General features: G+C 38.2%; 1 protein-coding gene across 1 annotated transcript in view; it reads left to right on the forward strand.

Moving 5' to 3' along the window:
- Positions 1 to 10,230, forward strand: part of akap6 (A kinase (PRKA) anchor protein 6) — a 223,357-nt gene extending 213,127 nt beyond the window's left edge. The window contains exons 22-23 of the mRNA XM_030719108.1: positions 2,324 to 2,410; positions 6,278 to 10,230. Of these exons, the coding sequence (XP_030574968.1) occupies positions 2,324 to 2,410; positions 6,278 to 6,322 (132 nt within the window). The 3' untranslated portion in view covers positions 6,323 to 10,230. The remainder of the gene's footprint in view (positions 1 to 2,323; positions 2,411 to 6,277) is intronic.
- Positions 10,231 to 10,837: the final 607 nt, after the last annotated feature.

The raw sequence follows: 10,837 nt of genomic DNA on the forward strand, positions 1-10,837 counted from the left end.
CAAACTATATCCACTACAGGACAATTTTCAACATGTCAAAAATAAAGCAACATAAACTACAGTCTTCACTTCCTGTTTGGTCTTGCATTCACTCAGGCTTTAGATTTAGGCATCAGTACTACTTGGGTAGATGCACCTTGTTACAAAAGTAACCCTGTATGGTGAAAAATGATCCTTAAGGTTATCCAGTGCATTAAACTATTATACCAAGAAGCTATGACCAAGCCTATGCATGAATCTCTTTTGCAAGAATTCTAGTTAGCTATCTTTTTAACTTGCGGGTGAGCTGACTGAGAGCATAGACAGTATAAAACACTGATGTAGCTTCCAGGTCGGAAAAAATGAAGCCAATGCGGAAGTGCCTAAAAACCTGCATTTTATCTGAAGGCCACCAGATGGAGATGATTGTGGTTAAAAAAAAAAAAAAAAAAAAGACTTTTGGTCCCGTAGAAGTCCGTAAACACTTTGCAGCTGAGTTTAAGGGTTCAGTCACTCATTTTAAGAATAGAGGATTATCTGTGGTATGAAACTACACACTGATTGGCTAATGAGTTAGCCAATGAGCGTGCAGTTTCACAGTCAGACACATCCATTTTTTTTGCAGCCAAGATGGCACAGTTGAAAAGTTCAGCTCGAGGTTTGATAATGGGACAGCAGCTATGTCCATATTTTATACCATCTATAACTGGGAGCAAGCAAGTTAGCTTAACAAGCCATTAATATTGACATTAGGTTGCCCGCTAACCTTCCCAGTAGTCACCATTGCTTTTAGTTTCCATCACCACTATGTTCAATTGAATATGAACATTCTTCTAAACATTAACCTGCCTTTGTTAGCATTAAGTTCAAAGCTCTACAGCAGGGAGTTTGTGTTTTCTCTTTTACTACTTTCCTGAAGATAATGCCTGGAAAATCAGCCTTCAGGAGATCAGAGACAGAGCAGTTTATTTGTTTTTGCCAGATCACTATAGTAATAAACCAAGTTTCTTCTTTTTATTATGGAAATATGACTAATTATGAGCTGAAGCACAACTGAAGCAGGGCTTTGGGCATGGTGGCCATTACAGTGGGAATCCGACATGCAAATTTGGCAGTACTGTGACCTTTAACAAATCAAATGCATAAATATCTAAAGGAACTGTAGCAGACCAGCTGCTATGCAAAGGTGCTAAAAGAAAACCAGAAGATAAAAATAATGCTGAGAATGCTCGTTATAGTTTCAATGGCCGTACCATGAATAGCAGCACTCTTTGTTTCTGTGACTGAAGAACGTGTCTAAAACTTTTGCTTAGTTCTCTATGATTATGAAAGCAGCAATCTGTAATGTAAAACAATAAAAGTGAGTTTGCAGATATTTTTTCTTTCATTTTTTAAGTTGATTTATTTGTATCTGAGAATGCTAAACTCAAATTATTTTGTATGGTTTGCTATGTTTTTAATATTGTTTGTGTTGGTATAATTCTTTATTATTTTGTGAGATTTAATCAGTTTTTTCAGCGTTTAAGTTTCTCAAGATTTCGTTAATTATAACAATATTTATTTGCTTTTTTTCTTTCTGACACTTAATTTTTCTTTGCTCTCTCTCTTTTTAAAAACATTTCAAGTGTTCCTTTTGTGTTTTTTTTCTTTTTAATCTTTATTTTTCTTAATTGTTAACAGAATCACCAGACCTGCAGCAGCAGTTTTGTCCTAGTTTAGCATTCTCATTAACTCGTAATTCATTAAAACAGCAGTAAACAAAAGAAGGGCAGAACTTCTGCAAGTTTATATAAGCGTAACTGTATGCATATGTGTGCCTGTGTTTATGTGTGTGCATGAACTCCTGGTATTGGTAGATGTATGTGGAGGGATAATAGCTACACAAGTCTTACAAAGCGATTAGTTGCGAACCAATTAGGAGAGCGTAGTGAAGTGGGGGAGAGAATTGTTTTCGGCCTGATGCTCATTGTTTTAATTTGTAACTTTTCATCAGTTTGGGCTCAAAGAAAGAACAAGCCGATTAGAAAACAAAGACAAACAACATTTCAGCCTGATAATGCTGTTTTGATTTATTCTTCTCTCCCTTCTTGTTTGTCTCTCTCCTTTATTCACTTTTTTTGCCATACATCACAAGCCCCTACCCTCTCTTCCTCACTGTTAAACCAATGAGACAAAAATGACTCAACAGCTTTCTCTGTTTTTTCTTTCTCACGTTTTCTGTTTTGCTCTTTATGTTCCATTGTTCTTTAATTTGATTTAGGTACTTCTTTCGATTTCAATTGCAGACTTTTCCTAATTTTTCGTCCTCTATGTTTTTTTTTCTCTGTTGCTGTTTTCCTATTAGGGAAGCTCTCGTTTAAATGCCAGGACAGCCCAAGAGCGGAGCCACGTCTCAGTGAGACAGCCCACCTTGAGGACGGGGACAGTCAGGGTAGGTTAACATGCAGTCAAAGAAGTCACATATGGTGCTGCAGCATTTTCACCATCATCTATCTGTCACTGGAGACATTTAGACTAGGTGGATTGTGTGATTACTGTATTGGATTTGTCAGCGCTGTACTCTGATATTATGTACTGTCACTGCCTACCAAATCAATCTCAGACAGTCAGAAATCAAAACAAAGGCTCCGGCTGTCACTCACAGACCTACAGGAATGAAAAATGAAGCCAAGGCAGAAGTACCAAAAACTGCACTTCTTCTAATGGCCATAAATTCCCATATATCACAGAAAAATTATCATGTTTTGGTATAAAAATGCTCTATAGCTAATTTCCTGGTCATAATAATATCTTGGAGGGTAAATTTTTGCATACCCTATTTAATTGTATTAGGGCTTAAAGTTATGATTTATTACCCAGCAAACATTTCAACGTTGAATAACAATCGGCTGGCTGTATTTTTATGACATCCAGTCTTGGTTAAAAGATGACGGTGTGGACGTTACCACGACATCGGACCGAGTTAAGTCATCAGTGTCACTTAGACATCGTTGTTAGACTCTTTAGCAGACAACGTTTGTGTTGAAGAATTACTTCCTGCTGTCTCTTTATGGACTAAAATAAAATGAAATTAACCCATAACCTCTTTCTGTTTAAGCCTTCAGCTTATCCCAGTGAGTTAAATGGCTACAAATAAAAAAGCATTCCTGAGTCCATGATAAGAGTCCAATGCTTTAATATCACCATGCTACAAGTGAAATAAATAACATAAAAGTGTTGCTTATCTTTTTAAAAAAACAGGCCGTGGTAATACTAGTCTGTGGATGTCTGTTCACAACCATGCGCAAACCAAATTAGTTGTTGTTGGTTTAAAAAAAAAAAACTAAGATACAACATTTAATTCCTTCTTTGCAGCAATCTGATATATTTTTCTCACATTGAGAGGGAGGGTCTGAGCCGACCTCTATCGTACACTGAAACCATGCTGACATCCCTCCGTCTACAGTTCAGTTTTTACTGTCGCACTGTGACCAGTATTGATCACGGAGACGACATCAGGGGTTCAACCTGTTTTGTTGGGTAGATAGTTCACCACTTAGAGGGACATGTGGACACCAGCACAGTCTCCTCGGTGTAAACTCTGCCTCACTATGTTTATGATAGTGGTGCCTTTTGTGCAGTTTAGACTTGCAATGGTCAGTTTTAGTTTAAGTGCTATTTCATATCAAAAGCTAAGATGGCCTTCCTCTCAGTAAAGTAACAATAATCCAGTAATGCATGTTGCACAGAGCTCATTGAACACCGTTGTGTCAGCACTGGCTAAATAAACATGAGTGCATTATCAAGTGAAAGAACCAAAACTGTAAAAAAAAAATAAACAGCTATCAAAATACACTGGAGACATAAAGGCTCATGGATTTACTCCCATTCAGTTTGCCTTTACAAAACAAAATATTAAGCTTGTGCTTTGGTTTATATTTTATGTCATTATTTATCAAAAGTAAAAATTTCACTAACTTTGGAGACAACTGGGATTGCCAGTTTGGTCATTAATCATCTCAGTTAGCCCTCATTAGTTTGCTTTTCTCAAACTCTGGTCCAGACAATAATCCTGATGATAGTTATATTGTCTCGAACATAAATGATGCAAATTAAAATACTGGAATAGTTGCCTCACATGCATCATAAAGTCCTTTTAATTACTGTATATTTTATAAATTGACTGTGGCTATATTGCATTATGGAGGGTGCACACAGTGAATTTATTTTGCTTTTATCTTATTTTTTTTAATCAAATCAAACCAGAAAGCTGCAGAACAAGAACAAAAGCCATCACTGACACAAACTGTGTGTGTGTGTGTGTGTGTGTGTGTGTGTGTGTGTGTGTGTGTGTGTGTGTGTGTGTGTGTGTGTGTGTGTGTGTGTGTGTGTGTGTGAGAGAGAGAGAGAGAGAGAGATGAGGCCGCCCTATGGGTGCCTCCAGGGCTAAGCAAAACCTACTGCCCCCATACTCTAAACACACAAACATGCACATGCACACACACCCCTGAGGGCAGGGCATAAGAGTCCAGGTAGATGCTCTGACAGCCCAACAGCTGCAGGTTAGACAGACATGTATACACACACACGCACACACACACACACAAATGTGCATGCACAGACACATCAGAGGACAAACCCACATACAGACTTGCACACAACAAAATGAAAGCGCAAAATCAAGCTCAGTGAGCACACACACACACATACACACTGCATGTAACATCATGACAAAAGGACACACACAAACACTTACATACACACATCATACCAACGCTGTGTACAGCTGGTCCTGACCCCCATGGCGTGGCCCAGTCTAGCCCACCTGTTCACACACACACACACACACACACACACGCGCACGCATGCACACACGCACACACACACACACACACACACACACACACACACACACACACACACACACACACACACACACACACACACAGAGAAACAGACACAGGTGCAATTAAAGCAATCCTGAATGCGGCTCATGATGTGCTCTGTGACCCAGACAGCAGAAGGTCTGCAGCAAAACACACAGGAGCGAGAGTGTGCGTGCGTGTGTGTGTGTGTTTGAGAGTGTGTTCAGGCTTCATCACTGACTCATGTTTGGAAAGTTTCATCACAAAGACGAGCGGATGAAGCTGAATAGCGATACACACATTAGGTGCTGTGTGTGAGCATGGAACAGAATAGAAAACACAGGAGATGAGAAAGGCCGCTGCTGAATGTATAAAACATAAAACAATTCAATAAAAATCATTTAATTAAAGCAAGAACTGAAAAAAACTTTATATATTCAGAGTTTAATAGATTCACAATAAAAAATATATAAGAACCAATGTAGAAAAAATTCAAATGTAGAAAAGCTGATTTTCAGAAAGAGCACAGATTCTAGAGAAGGTCTCATTTAGAACGCATATTAAAGCTTTAAAATGAACAGTAATACTTGTGTCTCAGCTGGCTGAAGTATTCTTGATTGCATTTTACTCAAGATGAAAAAAGGCATTTGTTGAGCGTTTCTCAGAGGTGGATTAATCTACATTAACTATTGTGAATATTTGGTTTCGGTGGACAGTGTAGGCCAGGCTAAGTAAAGAGTTTTTTGTCTTTAAGTATGATCAAAAAATTCAAGATCTCCTGTTCAGGAGATCATCTTGATCCAGAGCAAGAGGCCGTTTGAACTGCTTTCACCAATAGCATAGTTGGTATTTTGAGATCTGTCAGTAGGAGTCTTGCTCTGTCCTCTTGCATGTGTGCCTCTGGCCTCCACCTCAGTTCTTCATTTTCAGAAAATTGGCAAAGCCAAAGTGTGAAAGTCGGGCAAATGGACGAGGTGGTGAGCAAAGACTCTTGGTGTAGCAAAAACACTCCTGTTCAGCACGCACAATGGCAGGCGGGGACACGTTTTTCTCCCTGAGGCACCTTACAGCAGAACTCGATGTGGATTGTCTCAACCTTTGACTGAGTCACTGTAAATAATCTTTTAAATGTCAGGGAAAAAAAAGAAGAAACATAAGCAGAGAAACCAGAGCAGTGGTGAAACAGAAGTTGAGGGTTGCTCTGCATCCGTTTGAGGTCTTTGGTGAAATTGTAGAGCACATAGTGTAAACGGTCAGAACAACAGCTTCCGGGGAGCAACATAGAAATAGAAGATGAAGAATAATAAGATGACCTTGATCAGCCAAATTGATTGGCAGTGTCAGTTGGGCAGCATAAACAATATAACCTACTTCAAGAGAGTGACTGACATGTATTAGTTTCATCAGCTTTGCTCTAACAAACTTACTCTCTCTCTCTCTGTCCATTCATCCAGAGAGGAACCGTCTCGGGGACAGGAACCTCCAGGATCCAGCAGTAAGGGAGCTCCTTTGATCTTTTCAGCAGCGAATTGATCTTTCCTCTGGGTCTCATCGCTCCGGATAGCCGCTCTGTGTTCCTGGAGCTTTTCACATTCATGATCTCTCAGTTCCTACTGTTGTAATTGAAGACTGACTCATCTAATCGTTTCAGGGTGACCTTCAAATTGATTATCAGCTGATTCTTTGTCAGACTCTTTATGTCTTATTTCAGGGTTGAGCTTGTGATTATGCAGCAGCTTTGGGGTTTGGCTGAACATATTTATGAGTTAATCTGAGGACAGTATATAGAATTTAAAGGAAAGGAAAGACATTAAGAGTAAGTTTAAGAGTTTAGAATTAGAAAGAAACTGTGGTAGTAAAATTATGTCAAACAATTTACAAATGGTCTCAAGGTGACTAAGGGCAGAGAGATATTACATATGAGCCATGACTCATATAATTTAATGTTGGATCTGTTACATAAGTCTGGACTAAAGAGGAAAATACACTGAACAACACAGACTAGCTTTACTGTCTAAATGCTGGCAGCTCAAAATCAGCCTCATCTTTATTTTGTTATGGTCTCTAGACCTAAAAAGGACTACTTAAAACAATTCAGTGTTGCTACTTGAGCTTTTAAACTTTGTGTTTAAAACTGACTAATGTGAGGTGTTCAAATGAGGTGGAATTTACTGTTTCCTTTCTGTTTTGAATTCCTTTTTTTCGGACAGTTTGTTTTGTTTACCAGAGGCTGGTTTTTCCACAAATAACAACATATCCAACTAATACACAACGGTGATCTGGTTCAGGTTTACTGCTAAATTCATGTAGTGGCAGTTAGGCTCAAATAAAATGTAAAATGTTTGAAGATTTAAAAGGGCAAGAGGCATAAAGACTGAAGACAAAGTGACTGAGGGAAACAACTGACTTTTATGCTAACTGTCCAGTCAAAGTTTCACTTTTTTAATTTCTAAACTGGAGCTCTGAGTTTGTCTGTTTTTCTGTTTTTCCACATCGCCTCTTAAAAGCCTCTGGTTCTGTAATACTCTGGAGCTACCTCAGTATTGTTCTGACACCATGCATCTTATCTTTACCCAGTCTGCATCTTGCTGGGTCTCGGTTCTTTTACGCTGCAGTTGTAAACACTGTTTTCTTACAGCACACTGCTTAAATCATATGCCGCAGCGTTTCAGCACAAGTAGCATGTCACTTCCTAAAAATAACTCCTCCTCTGTGTTTCTAGATTATGTAAGTATTCATAATCTGCTACTGTCACTTGGTCAATCTCTTTAGGTCTGCTCTCGGTGGTTGTGGTAGAAGCCCGTCATTGTGGTAGAAACAGCACTAAAACTATAGACTGTGAGTTATGGTGTAAGTCAGTGCACAAAATAATATTGGATAACTAAGCCATGCTTCTATAATCAAATAAAGCAAACAAAATTTATTTAAGCTATCATGAAGTACGATTTGAAGGGTGGGAAGAACCCCAGTCATGATTTACAGATACATGTCACTGATGAGAGAAAAAATGAAAGAAATTAAGTCTCTTTTAATATTAACCACACTAAAAACACCCTTTTTGGCATTAATTAGCTTTATTAAACTTTTTTTTGATTAACGTACAAAGACAACACAGTCATATTACACTGTATAGACAGAAGTATATTTGGACTGAAAGAAGTGATTATTAGGGATGTGTGTGACTAATTGAAGTGTTACCTTTACTAGTTAGCTCCAGAAATACCAGTGACTTAAAGTAATTATTCATATTTTAGTATAATAATTCAATTCAATTTTATTTATATAGCTCCAAATCACAACAAACAGTCACCTCAAGGCGCTTTATGTTGTAAGGTAAAGAGTGTACAATAATACAGAGAAAACCCAACAATCAAAACGACCCCCTGTGAGCAAGCACTTGGCAACAGCTAGCTTAGCATTACTATTAACTTAGTAAACTGTTAGTTCTGTGCAGTCACCAACAGAAGACAGCAGCACCCTGCTCTCTAAGCGGTTGTATGCAGGCTTTGTCAGAGTAACCAACCAGAGCAATATGTAACCACATTCTGCATTCCGCTCATTCTCTGTGGACGTTAACCTAAAAGGAAAGAAGGCTCTTGGTGCCATGGAGTCTGCAGTGCTAGCACTGCTCATGCTAGCACTGTTGAAGTTAGCCACACTTGGCAAACTAATCTGACTGTGTGCCTAATGTTATGCACGGAGCCACATATTTCAGCATCATTTAAAACACAGTTTGATTGTTGAAGAATGTGGTTAACTATTTAAATGGCTCTAAAATACATGTTTGTATCAGACTGGTCCACTAGTCTGGCTAATTTTCTCTGTTTAATTGACTGGTAACATAGTCACCAGGAACATCACTTGTCACTACCTACAACACAGACTGAAGATATCTGACACAGTCGCATCCTTCTCATTCATTTGTAGGGGTAATTTGGAGTCGTCTTTTTGTAACATTACTAAATCTCAAGACCTGACCCCACAAATTCAAAAATGGGCAACACTGTTTCTTTTTTCAAATGCCTAATACTGTTACTCTTCTGGTAATTTCTCTGAATGTGAAGTGCTTGCTCCTGAATTGATGTACTAAACTGAAGGACTGGTTTGGGGTATTTACTGACCAGTTCGTTTTTTTGTGAAAATTACGAAAAGAGACAGAATAGGAGTAAAGTTGTCTTTGTTTTAATTCCAGTTATCTGATTATGACTCAGTTCTCAAGTTTTTTTTAAATATAAATGTATAAACGCAGGTTTTTTTTTTTTTTGAGAAAGAGTTTGTCTACTTTTGCAGCTAGAGTGCAGCAACCTATTTTTTCCAGGGCCCCCCCAAGTCAAGTAATTCTCTTGTCCAAAGGCTCTTTCAGATACATGAGAAGTACTGCCTGATAAGGTCAAAATTTTGAGGAAGGGAAGTTCCTTGATAATTGTCCTGCTTTACAAACTCATTGAACATACCCTTAGCCATGTCTTGTAGGGTAAATTTGGATGATACTATAGTGAATCCTCAGTTTGAGAAAGCATGTGTTTAGCCTGTCTTTTTCAGAACCAATGTCCCCTTTCAAAGTGCTGCTTGATTAGTAAACCAAATATACCCCCCCGCCACACACACAAAATTCTCTACAAGCATTCATTTATTCCATGACAGTTCATATTTACCACTTTATCAGCTATTTAAGAGCAGCTATAAGGCGGTAAAGTCCATCTAAATACATGCGGAAAAAAATCTTTCCCCTGCCTGCTAGGACCAGTGTTTGCAAAACTGCAAACTGAACCATGTGTCCAAAAACAAAACAAAACAAACAAAAATTAAGTAAAAACAAAACGGTATTCTATCTATGCAACACGACCAAAGTTGGTGAAAGCTGAAGTGGTGTTGTATAGGCATATTAAGGTTTGACAAATGTTGGTGGGGCGTGTGTTGTATTAATACTGCTGTATGTATTTACACGAATATTGTACCATGTATCATTTTTATTTTTTACCTTCTGGATGACTCCTGAGATGATGATTAGCAGTGACGCTAGAGTTTGGGATTGGTGCCGAGATAGGTGCGCGTGTGTGTAGTACAATATAGGATTTGAAATCTTTAAAGTATAATTGTGTGCCTTGCTCCACTTTTACTTCTCCTACCTTTTTTTTTTTTTCAAATAAATACACAGCTTTCCCAGGTAGAAAACATGTGACATGCAAGAAAAAACAAAACAAACAAAAAAAAAAGCAACAACAGCAAGGTTCACATTGAGCTTGTGTATATATGTAAAGGTGTAAAACCTTGGTGTAAAATGCAAGAAGGAGGAATGCTTGGAGTCTGTGTTTTTCTCTTTATGTGATCTGTGATGTGAAATATCTTTATTATTAGTACTGCCATAAAGAGCTTGAGTGCATGGTTCCTGCTAACTAAAGCCAACTGTGGAAAAATAAACTTAATTTATTGGAAAACAATTCTGTGATTTTGTGTTGTACTTTGGTCAATTTCTTGTATCTCTCATTTTTATTGGATTGAAAAGCAAACTGTATCTCCTACATAAATAAAGGAGGCTAATTACTGGAGATCATGTGATGTGATCTAAATGTTTCAGAACAGCCTCATGGCTCTTATGATGAGAAGAATTTTTCAAATGCTCATACTAGAGAGAGGTAGGGAAATAACCTTTAAGATGTGAAGTTCTCGAGGGGGCGGGGTGGTGATGGTGGTTCTGCATGTTAAGATGCATATTTGCCAATTATATGCTTGATATGTATAATTAGCCATTCACTACTTTTTGCCATTGCTTGGCTAACCAGTGATGTATAAAGAGAACTTCATGCAGTGCTGCCCCTTAGCATTGCTTCCAGTTTGCTCCGGCGATCCCTCCGGTATTAGAATTAAAAAAAAAGAAAAATCCATTTGGACCAATAGAAATGTTTCCCATAGACCACAATTATGTCCAAGTTTTCTTTCTTTATTTTATATTCATCACATTCTGAGGCTTGGTAGGGATCCGGTGGATCCACTGTCTACCAGTTAATACTATC

Source organism: Archocentrus centrarchus, chromosome 22 (assembly GCF_007364275.1).
Source record: "Archocentrus centrarchus isolate MPI-CPG fArcCen1 chromosome 22, fArcCen1, whole genome shotgun sequence".
NCBI classification, from domain to species: domain Eukaryota; kingdom Metazoa; phylum Chordata; class Actinopteri; order Cichliformes; family Cichlidae; genus Archocentrus; species Archocentrus centrarchus.